The sequence below is a fragment of the Pogoniulus pusillus genome, chromosome 2, assembly GCF_015220805.1.
Source record: "Pogoniulus pusillus isolate bPogPus1 chromosome 2, bPogPus1.pri, whole genome shotgun sequence".
In the NCBI taxonomy this organism is placed as follows: Eukaryota; Metazoa; Chordata; class Aves; order Piciformes; family Lybiidae; genus Pogoniulus; species Pogoniulus pusillus.
In genome coordinates, this window is record NC_087265.1 from 34,168,052 (window position 1) to 34,194,530 (window position 26,479).

The window sequence follows — 26,479 nt, forward strand, 5'->3', positions numbered from 1 at the left end:
ACCCTCTGCCTCCAAAGCAGAAAGCTTGTCATTTCTTGGAGCAGTTAGATGTTGCAATCACTGTGCATTAGCTGGGAGGACAGTAGAGGATGGGATCGGCCTGCAAGGGAGCGGGAGCAACCTAGGGCCACAAGACAGTCTTTTTTTGGTAATGAGGCAGTTGTAACACATCCCTTTCCTCTGCAACTCAGGGAGCCAGCCAGCTGAGCTCTGAGGTCTGCAGTCATGGCTTCAGCCTAGCCCTTCCCTCTGCTACTGCCTCTGAGATGGTGGGTTTAGCACAACCCACTGCCAGCAGCCAAATACACATGGCCTGTACACCCTCCTCCCTCCTGGGGACTCTGTCCCTTACGAGGGTAGGCAGGCATCTCTCTGCCCATACCCTGGCAAAGCATCTCCAAATATCTCCCCACACACAGGCAGCGCTCTGCTGCTTGTCTCATACCCTTTCTCCTTCACATTGAAAGTGTTGGTTGGTTTGCCCTCATTGCCTCGAGGCAACCTAATTTGCTCAGTGGCCTTTTTAAAGAACTAAAATAAATAAATAAATGAATGAATCAAAGCCCATTGAAATGACAAGAACATCAGCAGTGGGCACATCCCCCTTGCCAGCAAACCAAGGGATTTGGGAGAAAATAGGTCACGTGTTCTTCATCCCATGCCACGTGGTGGACTTCCCAGGGCCAATGAGGTTCAGAGCCCTCTGCGCTGTTCGGCGAAAAAAATCACTGGGATTTTTTTTCCCCCGTAGCATTTTTCATCCTTTCCAAACGTGGAAAGACTGGCCATCTGTCTGGACCCCCCACGCCAAATCGGCACTAAAGCGGCTCTTTGGCGAAGGTAAGAAGATTTAAAAGCTTCTGCTGGTGGAAGACCACCTGCGGTGCTCAACTTTTCCTGCCGATGAAAACTGGGGAAGAATCATGAAATGAGTTGGGTCTAGGTCTCCAATATGGGTTAGAAGAGCTTTGGATGCTTAAGAGCTGTCTTAAGTGAATCTTGTTGTGGAGGAGTTTTAAGTCTGTGTCGGAGGGAGGTGGGATTATGGGAAAAATAGGTGCGCGAGCAAGGGGATTACCTTAAATTAACAACTGCTCCTCAAGCCGCTCCTGTAAGATATTAGCAAATGGCTTTTGCAGTGCTGTTTTGCAAATGACTTTGGTAAATTTGTTGTGCCAAGTTGTGGCTCCCTGCCTTATCTAGTGCTTTATTTTGGTGAAATTCAGTGTACCGCTGTCTCGCGGCTAATGCCCAAAGATTGAATCTTGGGGTAGGGGCGCGTCCGCCTCTGCATTGTCCAGGATATTCAGCCATTCCCAGTTTGTCTGATTTACAGTGCAGGCTTTGGACAGTCTTGTTTATGAATGCACTCGGGTGGGCATAGCAGATACCTAATTGCCTTAAAGAAACTGATGCTCAAGTAACATAGGTCTTGATCACATCTTAGTCTGTCATCTTAAAACCCTCAACCCTGTTTGTTTTCATTTTCACCTTTTGGTTCCATTTCGCTTATTCTCTTTTTCCTTGCGCCATGGAAATTTAGTTTGAAGAGGGGAATATCTTTCATTATGAAGCTGGCTTTGTTCTCTTCTCAGTTTGCCCTCAAATACCAATTTTACTCAAGGTGGCTAAGCTATTTCCGATACTGACTTATTTCTGTCGCATTTTCTTTGGTTACACCACTGCTTTATAAGGAGAAAATGAAATATTAGTTGCAAAGGTTGTGGGGGGACTTAAATGCTGTCGAAATCAATCCCGAAATATCATCTTCTTTTTATAAAGGCAAAATGTTGTCAGGTGTATTTTTCTTGTAATCTGAGTTTTCTGGGATAATATGATTTTAATGGAAACCATACTAGGAAATCTGATTTGATTAGTCGGAAGTCACGTCTAGCTTAAAAACAAGCCAGAAACGGTGGATCAAGGGCATTGTGTCTAAGTTTCCGTAAAATGATTGACCTTTGTTTTGACAGATGCAAAGACAGATGCTAGCCTGCATTTTGATACAGAAACCAAACCCTGAAAAACAGCAGCTCCCCCCCACCCAGATCTGGGGGTTGCCTTTTAATTTGGAATTCCGAAATAACTCAGTAATGTTTTCGAAGCTTTTAATCTCAGACTTCTCTGCTTTTTATGGGTTCATTGGTAGAAACATTGTCAGTGTTCTCTGATGCAACAGTCAGTTTGAAATTCTTTCTCCCTGAGAAATGACTGTTTAAAAAAAAGAAAATGTTCTTTTAATCTTGCTGAATTAAGAGGGCATTTCTTTCTGAAGCAAACCAGTCGTTTCAGGGTGTAGGGAAAAGGCATACTGATCAAGACCAAGGGGGAAAAAAAAATCCCAAACCTTCTTTCATTGGTTTCAACACTGTTTTAATGTTCATATTGCAATAGGAGTGAATTCTGCCTTGAAAATACATTAGGGAAGCAGTGACATTTTAGTGTATGGGATCAGAAAATCCGAATGCTATCAGAATGGGTACCATGCACTCTGCAGAGCAGACTGAGCAAGGCACCTCTGCAGTGGCCAGCACCCATTAGAGGTGCAAGTGGAGGAGATCCAGGTGCTTTGCCTAATAAGATGCTCACCTCCTTGCAGGATGCCCTTCTGGGTATCTACCAGTGATGCATTTACCCTCTCTGGTTTGGCAGTCCTAGGACTGCTTTTCTCAGATGATGATTTTTTTTTCATCCAAGTCAGACACACTCTTGCAAAATGGGCATTTGCTTCACAGCAAGCAGAGTGGGCACCTTGCTGGCGGCATGCTGCTGGCCAAAGTGGCTCCCAGTGTCAACGGGACTCGTGCCCAGTGCACAGGGATGAGCTCCCGCTGACGGCAGATCAATTTCAACCTCAGTTCCAATGTATAGCAAAGCAGGAGGTCTACTTTTGGGGAAGCAGAGGATTTGCTCCCAGCTCTGGTACATTCTGCACAAGGTAGCACTTCGGGCATCAAGCCCCCTGTTCCTGTGGCATGAGGGTGGGAGACATCCTGCATGGCTTGAGTTTGCCAGGCCTCTGCAGCTGCTTTGTGGCCAGCTGAAATGTGCTGAATTTAAGTGCTTCCCCCACGGGTGAGGGCTGTCTGCATCCCTGTGGAGGACATTTTTCAGCTTCTCGCTGAGTGCGTCCTTCGTGGTGCTGCAGCTGCACACACAGAGAGCTGGGTTAGTTTCTGTATTTTATATAGGCTTTGCGACATGGGCAGTGGGTCCCAGCACAGGGCACCTCACGGACACCAGACCTCCAATCCCTCAGAGCTGCCAGGTTACCACCCATAGCACAGGCAGGTCAGGGTGTCGGTGGTGCATCCCACCCTAGCTTTCAGCAGAGACCTGCAGTCCTGCCAGAACGGAACCACCTCAGCAGCTGCACCCTTGCAGACTAGGGCAGGTTTGCGGACAAGGGTGGTCATGGCCCATTCCCCTTCAGCCCCAATTCCCAGCTCAGCAAATTCACCATACTTGCTCACTGTTTAGATGTGAGGTTAGAGAACCTACCGCGAGGAGGAGACAGGAGAAGGCAGTTCTCCTTGATTTTAATCGGGGTTGAGGTTTAGCTGAAGTGAAAACAGATCGGGAGTGACAGTTTTGGAGCCTGCTGTCAGGGGCTGAGTGCAGCACGGCGGCAATCCACCCCCGGCCACCAAGGGCCCCTCTCCTCCTTGTTGGTTAAAGCCAGGGAGAGCCACCACTGCCCAGCGCATATGGGGGCTGTGCAGCCTAGCTCTACCTCCGGCATGGCCACTGGATGGCATTGTCACATGCCAGCCTGGCATCCTCCTTCCTTGTGGTGCTTTCAGCTGGGTCAGTGTCAAGCAGGACATGGCCCTGTGGTTGCCACCGAGTGTGGACTCATTCCCTGCCTTCTCCATCCCTGTGCAAATGGATACTTGAAAATGGAAGGACGAGCTTAGTGCTACATCCTAATTGATCTCCTCAGTCCTGAGGAGCAATGCTGGCTGCTTCTGCAGGGCAGGGAGACACCTCAAGGGTCTCCCTTCCTGTGTCTCCCATCAGTGTCGCATTTTCAAAGAGCACCTATAGCCAGGGTGAAAGTCAGGGCCTTAGGCTTGTGGAGGAATGACAGAGCTCTGAGCCTGGAGGAGCTGAGATTTATGAGGCCAGATCATGGTTCCCCATTGATGTCACCTGGTTTCCATGCATTGTGCGCAGAGAGGACCAGTCTGTCCCTTATGTCCCCAGCATGGTGGTGGCAGGGGGATAGGAAGACCTGCCAGTTCCCCTGTCTCTGGATCCGGAGGAGCTGGGACCTGCCCAAATTGCTTTGAGAAGCTCAGTGGTGTTGGTGAGAGGTTTTGAGCACCAACAAAATAACAGCCCCCTTGCCTGTCATGACCTGGCACCTTCTGTTTGCCCCTATGTGCTCCGAGTCCATCTGTCTGTCTGTCCTCTGGCTCCTGGATGGACCCCTCCCAGGGCAGCCCATGTATTGTGAGCCTTGTCCCTGTTTCCAGGGATTAGAGAGAGGGAAATGGAGATGGGATGAGCTGAGGCACTAGATTGCTTTGCTCTCGGGATGAAAGGATTTGTGGACTGCCCTCAGATCAGTAGATTGAAAATGGAGGGAAATTACTGGGACGATGCTCCCTTCAGGATTAAAGCCAGGGCAGCCAGGAGGCGCTGGAGGAGAGTTATGAGGAGGGTTGTGGGTGAGGGGGCTATGGGACACTGGCAGCTCTGAGCTTGGTATTTTTCTGGTTGCATCCTCATCTGTGGTGGAGGATACACTGGAAGAGGATGTCTCTCCAGCCCCATCTCTCCAGAGTCTTTTAAAGACTGTGCAGGATCAAGGTGGAGAGAAAAAAGAAAGGACAGCAGCCCATGTCCTTGGTGGCTGGATCAAGAAATACAGTGGTGGTGGTGGTGGTGTTTGGTGTTGCAGTCATGCATGCTTCGGTGCCGGAGCAATGTAGAAACAGCACAGGCAAAAGTCTTATGACGGTCAAGTCCATTCAGCTTCATTCAGTTACCCCTTCAAGGTCATGTTAAGGCTGTGCAGTCTCTGGCACAGCAGCAGGATAAACAAGCCCATTGCTTTCTGCTTTCCCAAGGCCCCAGAGGTGCTCTCCTCTCAGCTACCCCCAGTTAGAAGGATGCCAGGAGTATGCCTAGAGCAATTTGCAGAGCTATGCCCTCTTGTTTCCAGGTTGCTGGAGGACAAGACACTTGTCCTCTGAGATTCGCAAAGCTCCCTGTGGTGTCTCCTCCTTTATGAGCAGCCAGCATGGACCTATGACCATGAGCATCCTCTTTTGAGTGTCTCTGGCCTTCACCTGAAAATGACATGTGAAAACTGTCTCACAGAGGACATTCTCTGATTGTCTCATCCTTCAGTCTCTGGAAGAATGTAATTCCTACACTAGCTGCCCTGGCGTCCTCTGGGCAAGACAGGTCCTTTGAAACTAATGCACGACCCCATCAGAGCACCCTTGGGGCATCTTTTGAGGCATCTCCCAGTGTGAGGTGATCTCTTCTAGCTCCTATTCCTTAGCCTGTGTCTGGGAGGGAAAAGGCCTGATTGGGTGCATCCCCGAAGTGTGACTGTCCTGGGCATAGCTCAGTGTCAAGGTTGTAAGTGCAGTTGTCCAACAGAGATGAGCTCTATTTGCCAATGCACAAATGTTTGTCAGATTTAAACAAGGATGACTGGCAGAGTGGCATTGGCACCAACGGCACATGGCTGTGGGGAAGCTCTTCTCCAGCACCTGACCTGGATCCTTTTCACTGCCATTTAAGACTCTCTCTCAAGACCACTGCCACCACTTCCTGTCCTGCAGAGCCTTGGTTCCTCTGGCCCCTCCCCAGGGGCTGTGTTTGGTGGCCTTAGGGCTCTGGTGTTGCTCCCTGCTGGCTAGGTCTCCTGTGAAGACCCACTCTATCATTCTTAGTTTTCTTTCTGCAGATTCTGCAAGTCGAGTTGTTGCTCCTCACCATTTTCAGGTGGATGAGGAACTCTTTTTCTGTTTCCATGTGCTTAATTGCACTCAGCCAAGCTTGATACTTTACCTTGCTGAAGTGCATCTTATTTTCTCCCTTTTGGCAAGCTCACTTTGGCTTCTTGTTCTGCAAGAGCTTCCCCCAACTGGGTTGTCACCTGGCAGTTTAACAGGAGTATCACTCACTGATAAATATTGTGAGGTGGGGTGGTAAGAGCATTTCCCAGGCATCTGCAAATGGTTTCATCTGCCCTCAGCTTCCCTACGTCTTGAAGGACAGTGCCACGCAGAACAGCCTTGTTACTGTCACCCCTGCACTACCAGTGAGGGCATTTCCCCCCTCTGTGAAGGCTTATCCCAAGTGGTGCTCATTGCTGTTGCTCACAGAAATCCTGGATGAGCTGCCCCAGCTCCCTTTTTCTTACATGAGTTTTCCATTCTTTAATGGCTCAGCCCAGCCACTCTTTGTGGCGCTGCCAGTGGTGTTTCCCGTGTCCCACTGCATGTTAAGGAGTGCAGACGTGGAGAGTGGCACTGAATTAGTCATCTTGCCAGTTCCCGCAGTGCAAGGCGGTGCCATTTCAGCTAACTCATGAAAGCTTTGGGAAATTTTTCCTGTCACTTGGATGCTGCAGTAGAATCCACCCTGCTCTGCAGCGCTGAGCCCTGCAGCTGGGTCAACGCTAGGAGAGCAATGCAGCGCTGCTGGCTGTGCCTGCTTGAGGTGACCATGGGACCTGAGTTGAGCAGAGACTGAGCTAATTCCTGGTCCTGTCTGGTCCATCAGCAGGTCCTCTTGGGCCCTTGTTCCCAGCCTCTCTAAAACATTGTCTTGGGCATGGAGGGACAACAAATATTTTAGGAAGAAGCCATAAAAGACAACTTTTATCCAATCATTAATCTGCTGGCAGACCAAGGGAAGCAGGGTGACCTTCCTTACCCCAAGAAATGTTATTTTCTCACCACATAGTGTCTTGAGTCCACCTAGTGCTTGCTAGAGGCTCACAGAAAGGATGCTTTTGATCACTTGGTCGAGCCAGTGAGCAGTGCAAAGAGTATTTGCTCTCCTCACCTCCTGAGGTGAAATTTCAGATGTACTTGAGCAGTTTGACATTCACTGAAAATACTATTTTTGTTAGCAAATTGTCCCAAAGGTGACAGGGTGTTCCAGCCAATAGGCTGAATTGGAAGTGGCTGAATTAAAATGTGTTGTTGACAGACCCTCCCTCCCTGCCTGCCTGCCTCCCTCCCTCCCTCCCTCCAGCCTTCTCAAAGCAGCTTTAATTCGCTGCAGAATTAAAGAAATTCAACAGAAATCTGTTACCGTTCCAAGCAAGGTTATCTCAGCTTGCCAAGGTCATGGGTTAACAGGTTCAAGCCACTGATTTTGTTGAGAGTCCCACAATCAACGAGCCCCAGGTGACCCTGGTTTGCACAAGGGCACCTAATAGCCAGCTCCTGCGACACTGAATTTCCCTCACTGCTGTATGCCCAGCCTCTGCCTGCAAGGTGGCAGCACTGCATGTGAGCAAATGGCATTTCTGCATCCTGTAGAGCTGTGCAGACGCCTCTCTACCTACATTTCCTCTAAAACCTATTAATTAACACAGGTCTCCAAGCTTTGCCTCCTGCAGATGTACCAGGGCAAGAGGCAGGCTCTATCATCCCGCTGTCCTGGTGCATGGGATGAAACCAGGTCCAAGACCTTCCTCCCCCGGGAGCTTGGTAGGGGAAAGCTGCAGCTTTGTTCTCTATCCTTCACACAAAAGGTTGTGATAATGGCGCTGCCATTGCGACAAAACCACTCATTCTCCTCAGACCCAGCTTGCTGAGGAGATGGAGGAGGCTAACACCATCTGACATGTGGGGCCCAATTCTGATTTCATGCCTGCTTGCACATTCCTGCACCAGCCGTGCCAGGGCTGCACTTCTGTGGGCAGCTGCTGTTCGCCTTGGTTAACTGTAGGTGCAGTAGGCTGCAGTGAATGAGACAGTGCTCAGAGGATGAGCAGGGGCACTCACTGGACACCCCTCTCAGGTTTTCCAGTGCCCACAGGCTGGAGCTAGGGGGTTGTGTTACTCTTTGCTGTAGAAACTTGCCATTTTTCCTGGCCTCTACTGGAGGTATGTGATGTTGTATTTCTCTTCCTCTTGGTTTATCCATTTAGTCAGAAATCACTCTGAAATGTGTGAAACCCCACTGAAAACCTGCAGATATAAGGTGGGTTCAGCAAAGGCAGGCAAGGCTGGTGTGGTGAATACCAAAATGAGGACACACAGCATGATACCAGCTGAGAAACCTGAGAAAGCAGCTGGGAATTTCCTGGAGGGGAGGGCAGTCTTAGCTTTGGGTTGGTCTGAAAGAGTGAGGTGTGCTTTCAGGTGGCTTGTGGCTGAGGCAGCTCTGGTGTGACAGAGCTGGATCTATGGGTCATCATACTAGTAGCTTATGAACTCTACCTAATACAGTATCTAGAATCAATATTTCTCCCTGGACAGCACTGGAAAACCAACCCTGCTCTCTAGTGGACAAAGGATCTGGAGAGAAAGCCATACTGACATGAAGGGTGGTAGGACACGATTGTTTAGGAGATAGTGAGGAGCTCCCTAGAGTTGCAGCCAGAAAAGAGGTTGGTGGGAGAAGCAGGAGTTAGAAGATCACCTGAGGCAAGAAGGCAGCAAATGAGGCATCAGGAGAGGTTGCTGTAATGGCCTTGAATTTGTGGGCAAAGGGGGCAGCAGAGTAGAGGAAGGAGGGAGCAGATAGACCAGAGGAAGGCACATCTTCATCCCCACTCTAGCGAACGGGTTAATAGGCATAGAGGTGAGCAACAGTGGAAGAGTCCTGTGGTGCACACGAGCAAGGAGGGGAAGATGGATTATGGTTGCTCTGTAGGAGCCAACAAGTGACATCCTCAGCCACAAGTTGACACATCTCATTCAGAGAAGAGCATGACTGAGACTGAAGCCTTTAGAGATTCCTCTGCTGTGAGTGTAAGATCAGAGACATTTGTCTCTCTTCTGTGATGCTTGTGAAGATCAATGGCAGGTGAGGAGCAGGGATGTCCTGTTGGCTGCTGTACCAAGTTAGCATCAAGTGTCATTCTTTTCCTTTTTTATTTAGAGTTATCTAAAATACTGCTTTGGAAGCTGGAGAGTCGGCAGAGGAGTGGTCAATCAAAACGACTGCTGTCTATGGAAGTGCAGCTTTATTGCAAAATAGCATTTTGTGCCACTTGTGTAGATGGTGTTAACGTCCTCTCATGGCTTCTGACAGCTAAAGCCTGCTGGTGACTGATGCATTTCCATTAGGAGCCTGTGTTTAAGGGAAAGCTGGACTTTGTTTTTATCTGCCATAGCATTTTTTCCTCATTCCACCCCCATCCTGACCTGGCCAGACCGTGCTGTCGTCATAATCCTGAGCTGGCTGTCTTATGCTGCTTCCCAGCTGCTAAAGCGCCATGCTGAAAATCACCGGATTAGGTCTTAATGGCAGGATCCAGCCACAAGGAGATGAGTGGGGAGAAAGCTCCTGCTTATGCAGGTGGACAAGCAGTGGACCTCAGGAAAGCAAGAAAGAAAGCATTAAAGGTCAGAAAAGCAGGTTCTTTCCTAGCTTCCCCTGCTTTTTCTCTCCATTTACCACATCTGTCATTTTCCAAGGGTCAGAAAGTGCCTTAGTGGTCTTAGTTTTGTGAGGAGGGTATTGAGAGGTCAGAGGTGTTTCAACATTTCTGTCCTCACACCGGAAAATGTTGTCTTGAGCGATGGACTGTCTGGCCAAGATGTTAATCCCCAAGATGAAAGTCTGCCAACAACATTAGAAGTCTGGACCATGCCGTGGCATGTGGTGGTGTGCTGAAGGACTTTGTGATTGTCTTTTAACACCTAGCTTTCTGCTGGTGGGGCTCCCAAAACACCAAACAGCCTGGGAAGCTTGCTGGACTTCTTTTTTCAGGGTGGCATTGCTGTTGAGCAACTGCCAAGCCATGCCAGGGTAGGGTCTCCGTGGTGGTCCTTTGGGCAGATGCCTCTGCACCAGTGCGGGTAAAAGCCACCCTGCTCTTTACCTTCACAGGTTGGCAAGAGGTCTTGGTCAGCAGGGCTCCAAACCTGTCCAGAACTTGTGACTTTCTGGGGGCTGTGCCATGGGCAAGGGGAGCGACGGAGACTTCTTTGAGTTTGCTTGGCAGTGCTTGTGAACTTTCCGTCCAAACGTTTTAGGGAGGGGGTGGATTATGCCTGTGGAACGTTTTTGCACTGAGTTGTCCTCCCTGTTTGTTTTCAGGCAGCTTGAACAAAACATTGCTGTCTCCCAAAACAGATACCTAGATGAAGCAATGAACTCTGATCTCTGACACTGGTGAGAATGTTCTGTGACAAGATCTAGCAAAGTCTACCTTGTTGTGTCTGTCTTTTGGCAGGCCTGCCCATCCCAGAGACACCAGAGTGACTTCAGTGCAGATAAGAGGCAGAGATCCTGCCTCTGGAGATGGGTCTGAAGGCAGTAGCAGTGCTAGTGGCAAAGCAAGAGGAGCAGTTTTGGAATGGAGCTCATTTAGGACAGCCTCAACCACCTTCTATAAAGCACAGGCTGCTGCCGTGTCCCAGGGTGGCAGGGGCTGTCTCAGGGGAGCTGACGCCACTACTGGCAGCAGATGCCTTGGCTCTCCGGTGAGCATGTGCAGAGGAGGCTGGATCTGTGCTGCAGGACTCATTCACGCGTGACTAACGTGCCCAGGGAGCCCCAGTGTATGGATGGAACGAGGGAGAGGAGGAGGAGGAGGAAGAGGAGGAGGGCTGTCTTCAGCAAGCATGGAGCCTGTGATTTCTCCTGGCCCTTGCAGAGACACCAGCTCTGCCCGAGCTCAGACAAGCCCCCTGCTGTCACCCATCTGGAGCAGGGGGATCTCAGCATCCATTTTTCCAGCTCCTATTTGGAAACCAGGCTGGAGAACAAAGTTCGTCCCAGAGCTCAGTTGCCCTCCCCTTTTCTGCTTCATGTACCATCTTCCTTCTGCAAGATGATCGTGCTATTTAATACACAGTGTCCAGAATTTCCCTAATTACAAGGCTTAGCTCAAACTTTAGCAGAGAGTTGGTACTTGTGAGGTATCAGTGAGCATAAGTGCAAGGGTGCCAGTTCAGGCAATCACTCCAGCCCCTCAGGAACTGGAAGGGAGAAAAATTAGAATGTCTGTATCTGTGCATGGGCCTCAAACCAGCACAATGGGGAAGGGAAGCCTTTCTGCTGCTCAAGGCTTCCATTTTCCTTCCTTTTCTTCTTCTTCTTCTTCTCGTTGATCATTGCTACCTTAGCAGCTTTCTCAGGCATATGGAATTCCTGATAGATATAGAAAAATTCCCAGAAATTAATACATTTAACCTCAAAACGAAGGGAGAAGGAAGAAATGGATTTCTTCAAGTACTGATGATGTCTCTTTCAAGCACTATGCCAAAATGCAGCTGCATTTGAAAGGTCTACTTTTCCCACAGTGGGATTATCCTTTCAAATCCAGCAGTTTTCAGGCATATCCACGTTGGACACTGTGTTCTCCACCCTGAAGAGCTGCTCTTGCTGTGGTCCAAAGACATGTCTGCTCCCCATGATGGCAATGTGTGTGTGAGGATGCTTCTCTGGTCCTCTGCCTGCGGTTGTTCGGGTTTGATCATCGATAGAGCCTCATTTGGCTCCCTGTGTGACTTCCATTTTGCAGCCAAACTCTGCACTTGTCCCCCAGTACTGCGTCTTTGACCTCTGCAGGGCTGCACCTTCTTTGCGCTGGGTTGGAGTTGAGCTCTGGATCTACTCTATCCATTGAACTGGGTGTAATGGTGTCCTCAGGGCTTTTGAGTAGATGGACAAAGAAGCCATTTCAAAGCTGCTGTGAACTAGTCAGAATACAATGGTGAAGAGGAAGGGTCCAAAATGTGTCTCTCTCCAGGCAGGAATGCTCTGAAATGTTCAAAATGGCGTTTGGGGGGGGGGGATAATTTTTCCCAGCTCTTTGTCTGTGAAGAATGAAGGCTATGGAGGGAGGCACACACCCAGGGTAAATGCCTTGACTCTATTGTTCCCATCATTTCCATTGAGCTTATGAATCCCCATATAAAAGACTTACCTTTCACTAGTATGATTAAGAAAAGGCCACTGTAGCTTTCCTGCTCACTGAAGCATGAAGCATGTTTAATTTAATAATGCTGATAAATCTTAAAGCCAGAAGCATTTGGCTAGCACATGACCCACTTTTTCAATCAATTGGAAACATTTACATAACGGCCTGATGCAGGGTTCCTCCTGTGGGGGATGTGGAGCAGGGGATGGCAGACACCCCTGTGATAAGCAGTGACGCTGTAGGACATTTGGTGAAAGCAAAATTGCCAATTTGGCCAGTCCTTAATGGGCAAGTTGTGACCCACCTCATTGGGACTGCCAGCTCACCCACTGGAGGATAAGGCGGCATGGAAGGTGGTATCCATCCTCAAGGATGTGCCTGGATTTAGAGCACTTCAGCCAGCCAGATGGGCTTGGAGGTCCATCACCTCAGTAGCAAAGACCAGACTACTCCAGGGCCCCACCCTTGCATGCTGTCTCTCAGCTGTGGGCCTGGCGCACTGGGCTGTAGCTGCCCAGGACACTGTGGTTGGGCATCTTGCAAAAGAAAGCCCTTGTGGTGGTGTACCAGGCAGGGTGGCTTTGTGAGTACTGCTTCTGCAAGTCACAAAAGCCGCTGCCTGTGGATACACCTTGGCTATCAGCTGTAAACAGCCTCTACCTTCCTTTGACTGTGCTGCCAGAGGATGCTCGTCAGCCAGGAAGGGGAGCTGAACCCCTGTGTTGGCATGCACCAGCCTTATGGATGGATGACTTTATTTCCTGCAGCAGGGATAGATTGCTTCTGGGGCAGGACATCCCTGGGGACAGCTGTCCCCCTGTGCAATGGGGACACCTCTTCGGTGCAGACACTTTGTCTCCTGGCACATTAGGGCCACTAGCAGCACTGACCTTCACAAATCATCCCATTCAACTTTTTCAGCATTGCCTCCCATGCATGGAAGTCAGCCTGAGGTTATCCAACACAACCAGTTATTCATTTTCTTCTATTGTTCACCTGGAACAGGTTCTGTCTTGGCAGAGAAAGTTCCTGACCTTGAATGCTGTGCTATCATATCTCAGCCTGTTCCCCATTACTCTGTTCCTCAACATCATGACCTTCCTCAGAAATAATCTTCCACTTAATAGTACCTTTGAGCTTGGCACCTCCAACACATTTCATATCCTACCCTTCTTGTGAGAGTTTTACTTGAGTTTTTCATTTGTAACCTCCAGCAGCCTCGAGATCAGCATTTGCAAGTAGGTTGTAAGTAGCCTCCTTCCCAGAGAGCTGGTCTACTGTTGGTTATTGGGAACACCATCTCCCCCAACCCACACAGCTTTTGTACATTTTGGGTTTCCTAATAACAGCTTGGAAGAAGATTCATGCATTGATGCATGTTTATACATCCTTCTTTATATTAGAGTTGAGAACTTGTTTACTGGTTTATGGCCCAGTTTTAATTTTGGCCATGCAAGTCCCATCTGAGCAAAGGAAAGTGCCAGATGCTCATGACCAAGAGGAAATATCTCCTGTCTGATATATAGTGAAAGAGTAAATAATATGGGGTGGAAATGCTACAGATCTCATCAGTGCACGTAGAAAGATGCTGGCACCTCTTCTTGAGACAGGACAGGTCTCCCCATGCGGTAGTCTGCAGAGACATTTCATCTGCTGGGTCCTCACGCAGAGATGCGATGAAGGAGGCGTCAGGAAAGATGAGTTGCCATTCTGTGATTTTTCTTTTTCCAGCCTTCAAATTACCGGCGGTGTTCTTCCCTCTAGAGGGCAGAGAAGGAAAGAGAGAGAACGGGAGGGGAAAGGAGCATGACACGCAAAGTGTGACTGGCTGGAAATGGCGTAGTCCCGAGGTGCAGTGACGCAGTGCCCAGCTGGGGTGGTTACAGGTCAAGATGGGAATGCAGAAACGTAGCAGTCGGGACACCAGCTCCATCCTTCCTGATTTGTGGACCAGGAAGGTCAGACAGACTTTTCTGGGGTCAGACAGACATTGCCTGGTTACTGCAAAAAATGGCTTTTGACTTTCTGAGTGTCCATTCACACTTGAAACGGTGACTTCTGGTTTGCTGCTTGGTGCTCTGGGTGTTTTAAAGTCCCACTTCAACCACAGTCTTTGTCCAGGCTGCTCTGCCAACTCCCTGCTCCTGTGTCCAGATGCCCACCTGGGCACAGCTGGTTTTTTGTCTCATGCAGATGTATGTGGTCTAGCCATCTGGTTGTGCCACCTCAGACACTTGAGTCTTTGCTCCTGCAATGGCTTTTGCATAAAGCTGGTGGCACAGCCATGGCAGAGCTACAGGCTGTTCCCAGGCTTGCACTCACTGCAGCCCTTGCTGCAAGCAGCAGCCTGATCTGCACCCGTAAGGGCACTCAGCCCATGACATCTCCTGGCATGTTCTCCAGCCACAGCTTCTCCACACTCTGCTGCTTTGCAGGATCCATTCCACATTGAGGAACCTGCTTGTTTTGAGAAGAGCTCTTTTCCCCTCTCTGTTCCCAGGTGATACGGCTCTGGTGCTGTCTCCCTCTGTGCCGGGGCTGCCGTCCCAGCTAACGCACGTCTCCTGTCCCCTGGTAGGAAATGGACTCCAAGGTCTCCGAAGGTGGCCTGAACGTCACCCTCACCATCCGGCTGCTGATGCATGGCAAGGTAAAGGGCTCCCTGTGAGGAGCTTTGCTTGCAGCTTTCTGTCCTGCCTCCACTCCAGCTGTGCCTACATCCAACCGGCCCAAGATGTCTCCCTCCAGAGCTCTGGCTGCTGGAGCAGAAGTCCTCCTGTGACAGGGGAGGGTGGCATGGTGGTATGGTGCTCCCAGCCCCTCTCATGTCTGCTCCCTGCCCTGCCCTTCTCCCAGGGACAGTGTGGACCAGGCGTTTGCTTCATTATAGGGTCGGTTGGGCTGGATTGTCAGCATGTTTTGTAATGTCAGTTCCTTTATGTCTGATTTTTTTGTTTGCATTTATAGGAAGTTGGAAGCATCATTGGAAAGGTAAGGATGTCTTCTACGTGTATATTTAATACTATTGCCTGCATGATTTGCTGCCTGTGGTATGGTAGATGCCAGTCACCTCTTCTCTGTAATGTTGTCACCGTGTTTGTGAGGCAGAAATGATGGGACACCTACAGAGGAACCCCTAAAAAGCTGACCACCAGCAAACTTATCTAGTGCTGCTTCCAGCTACTTCATTGTGGAAACTGATGATTATGTTGCCCTGATGTGTTAATTAAATAGATTCGTTAGGAGTGATTAAGAATTGTCATGCAAACCCATTGTAATTCTGTGGCATTTCCCTCTGAGGCCACAGGACACCATTTAGCTTATGTGGAAAAGCTGAGGTCCTTTACTCCCTGGTGCTTTGCCACAGTGGTTTGAAAAGTCCTGGCTATAAACGACTGTTGTTCAGCCTGGAGAGGAGGAGGCTCAGGGGTGACCTCATTGCTGTCTACAACTACCTGAAGGGAGGCTGTAGCCAGGTGGGGCTTGGTCCCTTCTGCCAGACAACCAGCAACAGAACAAGGGGACACAGTCTCAAGTTGTGCCAGGGGAGGTATAGGCTGGATGTTAGGAGGAAGTTCTTGCCAGAGAGTGTGATTGGCATTGGAATGGGCTGCCCAGGGAGGTGGTGGAGTCACCATCCCTGGAGGTGTTCAAGAAAGGACTGGATGAGGCACTTAGTGCCATGGTCTAGTTGACTGGACAGGGCTGGGTGCTAGGTTGGACTGGATGATCTTGGAGTTCTCTTCCAACCTGGTTGATTCTATGATTCTATGACTGGATTTTTCCTGGTTTTAAGAGGGAGGCTTATAATGGCAAAGGTTTGCAGCATTAACACCTTTACCCTACACATTTGTGCTTTTATTTTTCCATCAGCCTGTTCAGCCTTGGAAAGATTCACAATTGTACCTCCTTTATGTCTGGATATAAAGATGCTACCTCTCTCTGTAGATACTAGATTAGAAACTGCTCTTTGAAGCCACTTTACAGTGACAGCTTTTCTCAGCATCAGACCACTTTGTGAACTTTTTCCACCTAGTTTTCATCTTAACAGGAAACAGAAAGGGAGGTGGAGGCTGCAGCTGTGCATTGGTAGCTGTTTTGCCTGTCCTGTTGTACACACACAGGGAGCAGGGCTATGATGGCTAACACCCTCAGCTCTTCAGCTGATCACCGTGTGGGAATGGAGGGCACCACAGAACTGCCTAAACGTTTGGCTGTGTCTTGCCAGACATTAGAAAGATGAATGTTTGGAAGGGTTGTTTTGAAGGTGGAAGTCTTGAATTTTCAGTAATAGCTTATGTTTCTGCTTCTTGTTTCAGAAAGGAGAGACTGTGAAGAAGATGCGTGAGGAGGTGAGCAACACTACTCTGTAGGATTTGAAGGAGGAGGGGAAAGGAGTGGAAAGAGCCTTCAGGCTGCCCTGCCCAGCAGTGTGCAGTGCAATAACCAGAGCTACACATTGCCCTGCATAATATGTGCAGTAACTGCCAGGGTCAGGGCATGCAAGCCAGCTGTCCCCAGAGCTGATCGGTGCAGTTTTCTTGCTTTGTGATCAAACTCCTGTCACTTTTAATGGGAATTTTCCAGAGACAAGAATTTGTTCTTAATGAAAGATGGAAATTTAGTCACTTGTAAGATGCTTGAATTTGTCCAAGGTCTTTGTGACTGCAGCTACCAAGGAGTTACCAGATCAGTAAGCAACACGTCTTTTTACAAGTATTGATCCCATGAGCTTGGTCTTGCCTTGGTTGTGTGAGTTGGCATTGGAGTTAAGAGACCCAAAGTGGATTCATGGAAACCCTTTCTAAGGGTTAGTGTAAGTCAGCGCTGGAAACACCATGGAGGGCAGGGATGGGAGTTTTTAAGGTTAGATGGCATGTCGAGAGGCTGACGCAGAAGGTGATGAGGAACCAGGCTGGGGCAGGACCTGACCCAGAGGAAGCGCTGCACCTCTGGTGCATACCCACTGGCTGCTTGGCTGTGGCTATTCCAGGGCTACTTTTCTCTTTCCAGAGTGGGGCAAGGATCAACATCTCAGAGGGGAACTGTCCTGAGCGAATTGTGACCATCACCGGCCCCACCGATGCCATCTTCAAGGCTTTCGCCATGATTGCCTACAAATTTGAGGAGGTGAGCACTGTGTGCCCTTTTCCCCAGGAGGCTTGAGATAAAGGGCCTACATCCTGGGTGGCCCACCAGCCAAGCAGAGCTCCAGCATGCCCACTGCCCGGGCCAGAAGGTCAGAAGGGCCTGGGTACCTTCAACCCACGTATGCCTGGTTGGAGTTGCTTAGCTGGTAAACCTTCCAGACATTTTTAACTAGGCAAGAGCTAAGCTTCAGTGAACTGTCATGGAGGTCCTGCAGATAATTAACTGCAAGATGCACAGTGATGCAGCTGCAGAGACCAGCCACGGTCTGGGGGGACATGAATGCTATTCTCTAGCCCAGGGCATTTGAGCTGGCCTGGATGGCAAATACATGATCAGATACCAAGAACTGATATGCATTGCACTCTTCTTTCCCAAGGACATAACCAACTCAATGAGCAACAGCACTGCTACCAGCAAACCTCCGGTGACACTGAGACTGGTTGTGCCAGCCAGTCAGTGCGGCTCACTGATTGGCAAAGGAGGCTCCAAGATCAAGGAAATCAGAGAGGTAAGTCAGATTTGATTTCATTATGGCATGTCATCACAGCTCCTCAGGGATGAGCTGCCTTGAAAAGGGGATCCGTATGCTGCTAGCATCATGTACCACGTTACTTCCCAGGACAGTGCTGCTGAGGTAGGAGCAGCATCTCATGGGACCTTGCCAGCGGATGCAGGCAGGGCACCACATCTGAGCTCACACGGGGCAGTGCAGCTCAGGGGAGGTGCATGGCATTGGAACTGGAACTGGCTGCAAGGAAAAGCATTCAGCTGTGGGATTTCTCCTCCTTTCTCTTTCTGTCTCCAGTCAACAGGTGCTCAGGTTCAAGTGGCGGGGGACATGCTGCCCAACTCCACGGAGCGGGCGGTGACAATCTCGGGGACACCCGATGCAATTATCCAGTGTGTCAAACAGATCTGTGTGGTGATGCTGGAGGTACAGTCTGTAACAAAGGGGGTAAAGTATATAGGAGAAAAAAGCCCAGCTGGCACCACAACAGTGCTGGGAACTGTGAAGCGTGTCTCTTGTATCCTTCTCCACGCGTTCTTGGACCTCTCTCATTTCCTGGTATCTCTGTTTGAAACCCACCCAGTGTATTTTCCCTACCATCATCCATCATTTCTAGAATCCCATACTGCAAACCTGCCTGGTTGGGCACCTCAGAGGAGATGGTTTGTGTTGTACCACAAGAGAGAGATGCCAGAGATGGCAATGCAGGCTGGGACAGACATAGCCTGGTGTCCCAGCCAGTGTCAAGAGTGCTGTGGGATGGGAACTGTGCCTGCAGCCACTCCACCAAGTGCCTGGTCTCCTCTGCATGAGGCTTATGGTGCCCCGTGAGGACCATGGCTGAGGAGGAGGCACTAGGGGAGCCTGGACAATGAGCACAGCCAGGCTCCAGTGAGGCACAGCAGGGAAGGTAGCAAGGAAACTTGGTGGATAGCAGAGCCCAGAGGATGCATGGATATGTGTTCAGGGTGCTATTTTCTGGGGCAAATGCTGACAAGCAGAGCTTGAAGATCTCTTCCACGGAAAGATGCTACTGTACCATGGCTTGTTGCTAGAGATGTCCACATCTGCTACCTCAGATGGAAGAAGCTCCAGGAGGAAACCCCTCAGGACACAGACAATGACATCCTCTGTTCCCTGTCCCTCCCAGAGGTAGACAAACACAGAGCTATGTCAGGCCCCTCTGTGTGGCTGCACAACCCACACACAGCTGCCCTTTTATAGCACGGAGGAGTGTGTTTGCTGCTGCAAGAACTTCAGATGAGAACAGCCAGGCTTAGTAGAGGTGAAGCAAACCCAACTATAAGCAACTTCATTTTGGTAGCAGCACAGCTGAGAAGGAGTTGCCATGAGCCACATTACCCAGTGATGCTCAGTGCGGTAAGCACTGCTGCCAAAGGAGTGCAGGTTTGGCTGCATGGTGACTCTAGGTTTTGTTCTGGACTGTGGGAAAGATGGGATCCAGATAATGCTTGCAGGTGTGTTACTAATTCTTCTATGCCTGCTGTTCTCACCAACCAAAGCAAGGGGAAAGAGAAGAACTCATAAGTTCTCCTGCAGTCTGGTGCTCCTTACAACCTTTCAATCTCCAAGATCTGTAGCTTAATAAAAGAAAAAGCAGGTTTGTGGTTATAGAGCCTGTGCTTTGATCATACAGCTTTCTTGCAGACCTGTTGGGAAGATCTGGATATGCCACTTGGCTACAAGTAGGCATCTAGGAGAAAGTGCAAGAAAAATGAAGATTTTTCTATCAGATAGCATAATTTATATGGTCTACCCCTACATAGCAGTAACTGGGTCATTTAGCTTCAGGGAGAACCAACAGGCTTTTATCTGAAATCTCTCCAGATCCTTAGAAACCTCCATAATCTCTTCTATGGCTTGTTTGTTGTGTTCAAGAGAAAATCATCAGGGATAACTTGTGTGAGAAGACTTTGTGCACAGCACAGTGGATTGCATTGCTACAGCTTGATGTGCATCACTACCGCTTCTGCTTGGACCTGCCTAGGTACTAGTCAGGCCACATCAGGGCTGCCCTGGCCCACGCTGCCACAGGAGGAAGACTGGGAGTACCTCTGCGGCTGGTGTCTGGCTGGCTGCTCGCTTGGACTGCCACCACCATGCAGCTCTAGGATAGTATCACAGTATCATCAAGGTTGGAAGAGACCTCATAGATCATCAAGTCCAACCCTTTACCACAGAGCTCAAGGCTAGACCATGGCACCAAGTGCCACGTCCAATCTTGCCTTGAACAGCTCCAAGGACGGCGACTCCACCACCTCCCCGGGCAGCCCATTCCAGTGTCCAATGACTCTCTTAGTGAAGAGCTTTCTCCTCACCTCGAGCCTAAATTTCCCTCCAGGAACTACAGACCCATCAGCCTGACCTCATTGCCAGGGAAACTGATGGAGCAGGTTATCTTGGGGGCGATAACTGCGCACCTGAGGGATGGCCAAGGGCTCAGGTCCAGCCAACATTAGGAAGGGCAGATCCTGCCTCTCCAACCTGGTCTCCTTCTATGATCAGGTGACCCACTTGGTGGATGTGGGGAGGCCTGTGGATGTGGTCTGTCTGGACTTCAGCAAGGCCTTTGACACTGTCCCCCACAGCAAACTGCTGGCTAAGCTATCAGCCTGTGGCTTGGATGGCAACACTCTGTGCTGGGTTAGGAACTGGCTGGAGGGCCGGACCCAGAGAGTGGTGGTGAATGGTGCCACATCCAGCTATCTCTGGAAATCTGATGTTGCTGTTTGAGAGGTGTTTCCAGCCTAATGATCACTGCCACTTGTCCCACCAGGGGGTGGGTGGTCTTGACTGCTTTGCAGCATCAGCTGCCCAGCCATTCACATCCGATTGTGGATGGTGATAGACCAAACCAACTCCTGAAGGTACTGGCGGAGACGAAGATGAGAATGGTCAAAGAGTTGAAGCTTTGTGCCAGGTTGCTCAGATTGACTGCTCATTCCTTCTGATGCCCATGTTCACAATGCCATGCTACAGCTCCTGGTGCTTGATGGGGCTGGTGTAACATTTGGCTGGCTGTCAACATGTAAGAGCTCTCAGGCTGCAAAGAAAACCATGGTGAGAGGAAGCTTATGGCATGCAAGGATGAAAAATCTGGTCCATGGATGTACCCCCACATCTTGCTGCACCTTGAAAGTCTCCTTCCAGTGTTTCAAGGACACTGCATTCCTGCTTCGGGCTTGAGTCTAAACCAGACAGCACAGTTTGTGGAGAGCAGAATGAAAGCAAGGGAGGAAGCAAAAGTCCAGGAAGTGATTTGGGAGCCCATGCCTCCGCAGGGGATCTCCTGTACCCCAGATTGTCCTTGTTGTGCATTAAACACCGGTTTCCCCTGTGTGCTCCTGTCCAGAAACGCGGTTTGCCTGGTGCGGGTGTTGCTGGCAGCGGCCCCGGGGCCGTGCTCCGTCGGGTGCTTTCTAACGCTCTTTTTGCCGCCGTTTCAGGAAAGCTGTTCTAATGTTCTCTCTCCCTCTCCTTATCCCTTTTCCTAGTCCCCACCAAAAGGTGCCACCATTCCCTACCGCCCAAAGCCCGCCTCCACCCCTGTCATTTTTGCAGGTGGTCAGGTAAGAGCCGACCCGCTTGCAGCCTCCACTGCCAACCTCAGCCTTTTACTGCAGCACCAGCCGCTGCCCGTTAGTGCACTCAGGTTTCTTGCCTTCTGACTTGCATGGTGTCATCCCATCCGTTGTGTGCCACAGCAGGTGTTCTGAAAGCTCTTTACAGGACTGTCGGCAATTTGCAAGCTCAGGCAGATGGCTTAGCTCCTGTGATGGCTGCTGGAGGATAAGAAAAGGGCCAGCCCAGGGAATCAGTGTGTTAGCTCTGTGAGGCACCTGTGCACCAAGAAAAGGCTGGGGTTTGCTTCACTAGATCCAAAGTCAGCATTCACCAAGAGTTATCAGTGTGAAGGAGAAAACAGGAAAAGCTTTATGGGATGGAAGGCCAGGGCTGTGCTGACAGCGCCTGCAAGCGTTTCTTTTCTGGCGCCTTTAGTGCAATTAAATTAACTTTGCACAGTTGTAACTGACCCAAGATAGGAAGGGCTCGTCCTAGGCATGCCAGGATCGTGCTGAGCTGCTGTTCAGGACAGCCTCAGTGAAAGGGTCATCCCCATCACTGGTGCTAAGCCATTTTGGTATGCTGCTTCCCCAGAAAATGCTATAAGCTCTGCTGCCAAGCTGGGACTCAGCTCTGCCCATAGAGAGCCTATATGGCATTGCCATCAGAGACAGTGAGCAGTGATCGCTCTGCAGGCTTGCAGTCATGATATGGTGGTTCTAGTGACCCTTGGGAGGCGATGGCAGATCGACTTCTTTGCGAGGTAACCCTTGCGTGCACATGTGGCAGCTGGAAGTTGCTCTGCAAACAAAAATCTGTTCCCACAGCACAAGGTTTATAAAACAAGGGCCTTTGTGCAGGCAACTGCTTTTGAGGGTCTGCCTGTAGATTCCAGCATGCCATGATGCACTAGTATCTAGCAGGACAGGTACTTTTCCAGGAGCTCCAGCAGCCAGGTAAAGCCATCACATATCATCCACAACAGCTGCACAGGATTTACTTCATTTATCCACAAATGTAATAAATAGTAGAAGGACAAACTGAGAACGGGAGCAGAGCCCAAGGCACAGACTATTTCAGGCAGTGAGCTGAATTAGCATCTCTTAGTCATCAGCAGCATCAGGAGGAGCTTGTTATTTGGTCTGAGCAGCTATCCTGGGAAAGAGCTTTGAGTCTAGCTGCTTGGCGAACTTCTCTTCTCAAAAGGGAGAGTAAGATGGAGGTAGCATTTCTCCTGCTGGCAAATGGTTGGTGTCTTGCACAGAAGTGATGCTGTGGGAAGAAAAGATCTCTGAAATGAGAGCTCTTCCCTGCCACCCCCAACAGGAGCCCCTTGACTATGTGTGTGGAGTGGCCTGGGGTGGTGAGCAGAGGACAGCAGGTGACAGTCAGTGGTGCTGTGAGGTGCTTGGGGTGAATAGGACTTGCAGGAGCTCGACAGTCTGAGAGACATAGTGGTCAGAGAGACAAATGGATCAGGTCCATTATCTGTTTGCAAAGTCAGCCTCTGCAGAAAGCCATGGGTCACACAGGCAGGTGCTGTCAGGGTTGGGTTGCATCTGTCCAAGACACCTTCCTGCCTGTAATTAGCTTTTTCTCATCAATTGTTCTAATTGAAAAAAATGATGATCAAATTACACTGCCAGGAAACAGCAAAATCATTAGAGCAGCCTCTGCCACATCCCCATAGACACATCAATCCCCACTGTGCTGGGATGCTGGCAGGTGCTAGGTCTGCTGTTTCAAGGTTGGGGGGGCTTTTGCCTCCTTCCTCTTCCAGGATTCTGGGGATTTTCCTCACCAACGCACTTGCTGTTTGCAAATGATGTGGTGAATTTGCAGGAGGTTGAGGATTGTTGTTTGGTTTTTTTTACTTCACTATCTTTACTCTCCCTTTCTAACGTGTTGTCCATCTCTTTTGCCATGTCTTCACAACCATCTGAATTATGTGTCATCCAATGAGATACGTTTTGCTAGCTGATCAAGTCCCAAATACTGGGCTCTCTAGTGTTTGGCTCTACCCACAGTACTGCTTATGTTATTTACAAAAGAGAGCAGATCACTGCAAACCATGGGAAAAGCACTAGACAATCTGCCTGGCAGACATCTGCACGAATTTGTTAATTTTAGCTGGTGAAAGGCATTGCAGTGCAGGCAGCCTGTCCTGAGCCCTGTTAGTGCTTGCTGAGACATCAGCACCAGCTGGCTTTCTGCTCGGCAATGCCTTTCCCCCCAGCAGAGCACTGGAACACACTGGGTAGATGTAAAGCATGCTAAGAGTTGTGCATCTGAAAATACAGAGAGACTCACTGCACTGGCTTGCTCCCTAGGGTCACATTTAGGTGTAAAGGGTAGTGGTGATGTTCCTGTGTGTCCACTACACAGACAGTTCTGGTTTGATGGCTATCTTTTGTAGAGCAAAGCCCAACGTTATATTCCTAATCTATGCAATTCTGGCACCTTTAAGGAGTTGTTTCCTGCCTTTTGGGAAAGCCAAACTGAGCTCAAGCTCTTGAGGTTAGGCAGCTCAGCATGTGCCAGGTTTGGTCTGAGGAATGCATCTCCTTCCCGCACCAATGACTTGCTGCCCCAAGGCATTTAGTGTGGCACTGGGGGGCTTTCCCCCTGGGCTAGCCAGGCGGGTGTGCAGGCAATTGATCGCTGCATGGAAAGTGCTTCCCTCGTACCATCCAGCCTTAAAATTAAGCTGCCTAAGTCAAAACTACAGATCACACTGCTTTCACTGGCAGCAGAGCAATGGGAGAGGTATACCAGAGGCATAATGTTCAGTTCCTCGTGCTTGGTAATTTGGAGGGTAGCACAGAGTCCTGGACAGAGCAGAGTGGGGAATATGCTCCTCTCCAGCAGTTGCATTTGCATAATTTATCCCAAGTTAGGCAGAAAGGAGCAAGCCCCGGGGACAGCAGTCCTTGCGGAGAGGCATGTGGCTGTGCCGTGGTGTCCTGCCAGCCCTAATTGCATCTGTTTTTCCTTTTGCAGGCCTACACAATTCAGGGACAATACGCTATTCCACACCCGGATGTGAGTTTTACCCTAGTTTCTTCTTATACCCTTTTATGTCACCTGCATGCTACTGTTAATTCATACAATATTAATATTAGACAATAATATTAATAGCATCTTTTCAAATCAACTGGCCGTGTGTAGTATCTGTGATACCTTCAATAGTCTTTTAACCTGCTAGCACTAAACTTTCTTACTTCTGAGGACTTGGCCTGATGCTAAATTGTTTGCATTGTTCAGTGCTATCCCTTTGTTCTGAGACAAACCATACTCTATGCATTTTGTGCCTCAAAATGGTCAAAACGTGCAAAGAAAGGGAAAAAAGAAAGAACTTTCCTTGCTATTTCTCCTTTGTCCTAAAATTTTGGTAAGCCAAGGGCTTATATAGGTGCGGAGTACCTTATTGGGGTGGGGAGAAGCCAGAACTCCAGTGGTTTCTTGCTTGAAGCCTGGGCAGGGGGATGTGCCTTTTTGGGGGGCTGACTCAAAAGCAGGCACTGAGGTTGGGTAAAGCACCACCTGTGTCCCCCAAAAGGATGGCCACCCGTCAGGCTGCTGGGCCTCACCTTGCCGAGGGCTCTTGCAGGAGCTGCACCCCAGACCAAAGAGGTGACCCTGGGTTTGACAGCTGTCTTGAAGGCTTTGGTTTGCTGTCGCCTCAAACAGGGCCATTGCAGGCACAATCCTCGCTTCATCTCGTGCTTCTTGGTGTGGAGTCAGGCGCTGCTCAGCCTTGAGGCATCGATGGGTTTTGCTTGATGCTTGGATCCCCCTGCTCCCACCAGGCTCATTTGTGGGGAGACATGTAAAGAGCATCTGCAGACATGTATGTGCAAGGAAGTGCCAACAGAAATGGAAAATGAGTCTATGAAAAGAAAAAAATGTTTCTCTGTGAAGAACGGCAGTGAAGCACTGCAATGCCAGCAGCTCCTTGCTGGCAGCAGGCAGCTGCTTGGCTTCTGGGGCTGTCATGGCTGACGTGTGCCAGGATGCTCCTGGAAAAAGCTGGGGTTTTCTAAATGTGCTTCAGAGAGGATGAAATACCCGCCGAGTCCCGCTGCAGGGGCCCCTTCTTGCTGGCACACCTGCGAGTCAGGGATCCGCGGTGGGGGCTGAGCACAAAGTGCTGCTCTGGAGATGTGACTTAACTGTAAGTAGAGTGAGCTGGCTGGAAAGGCTTCCGCAGCCATCCTGTGCACAGGAAGAGTATGACATAGGTCAGTGTTCCTCTTTCTGGGTGCGTTGAGTGTTAACTCACAGAATTGCTTTCTGCATCATTGAGAACAGGGCAAGAGTGTCTGATGCCATGAACACGCTTTCCCCTTGGGAAGGGTTAGGAGCTGTAGGCTGGATCTGGATCTTAGGAGCAGTGATTTCACTCAATTTAGTGGAGGCTTGGGCTTTCTGTGTGACAGCAGTATGCATGTACTTTGGATGGCCTAATATGATGGTTGCTGAGAAATACTCCTAACTGCATGTGCTTCACTTTTGCTTCCTAAATGGAATATAGATAAATACACCTGTCTGTTCAGCAAGGGTAGATCAAAATCTTCTTTGTCCCAGTTTTCCTTTCCAAGCAGTGGCAACAGTGTTCTCTTTGTTGTTATACTCCCCTGATTGGCAGGAATAAAATACATTTAAAACATTTTCTGGCTTTGCTCTGCCTTACTCCCAGCTGATATGCTGAGACCCAGATAAAGTTCTTTGTACAGGAGCTACATTCTCCATCCTTACTCACAGGAGCTACATTCTCCATCCTTACTCTTGTAGCCCTTTCACAAGGCTTGGCCATTTTAAATGCTCCTTGGTCCAGAATCCAAGTCTTTAGGGCGCTGGTCTTGCTCTCAAGAGTCATAGGGTGTCTTTTGAGTTCAGTGGATGCCTTTTGCAGACCTCTGACTACAAAATGGACAGAATTTCAAATGCCAGAGCTAAAATGAAAGCTCCTGCCTTGATTTTCTTCCCTGGGAAAACCTCTAAAGTCAATAAGGGTTTCGGTTCATGAAGAGTTTCAGCATTGCCTGGGTACTTGTAAACTGTTGGAATGTGATGTGTAGCTATCTGCATTTGTGAAATGTGTGGTGGAAGATGAATACACAGTCATGGCAGCTGGGAGTCAGGGACATTTGGGAGTG

General features: G+C 49.5%; 1 protein-coding gene across 28 annotated transcripts in view; it reads left to right on the top strand.

Moving 5' to 3' along the window:
* Nucleotides 1–26,479, top strand: part of PCBP3 (poly(rC) binding protein 3) — a 66,589-nt gene that overhangs the window by 19,340 nt on the left and 20,770 nt on the right. For 14 of the 28 annotated variants that reach the window (XM_064160047.1, XM_064160232.1, XM_064160099.1 and 11 more), the window contains 8 exons: nt 14,655–14,726; nt 15,044–15,067; nt 16,396–16,428; nt 17,090–17,206; nt 17,604–17,735; nt 18,033–18,161; nt 21,251–21,394; nt 24,321–24,362. In XM_064160047.1, coding sequence (XP_064016117.1) covers nt 14,655–14,726; nt 15,044–15,067; nt 16,396–16,428; nt 17,090–17,206; nt 17,604–17,735; nt 18,033–18,161; nt 21,251–21,394; nt 24,321–24,362 — 693 coding nt within the window. Of the gene's footprint in view, nt 1–751; nt 841–14,576; nt 14,727–15,043; nt 15,068–16,395; nt 16,429–17,089; nt 17,207–17,603; nt 17,736–18,032; nt 18,162–21,250; nt 21,395–24,320; nt 24,363–26,479 lie in introns of all 28 variants that reach the window. The other 14 variants (XM_064160116.1, XM_064160170.1, XM_064160188.1 and 11 more) reach the window with 7 other exon arrangements.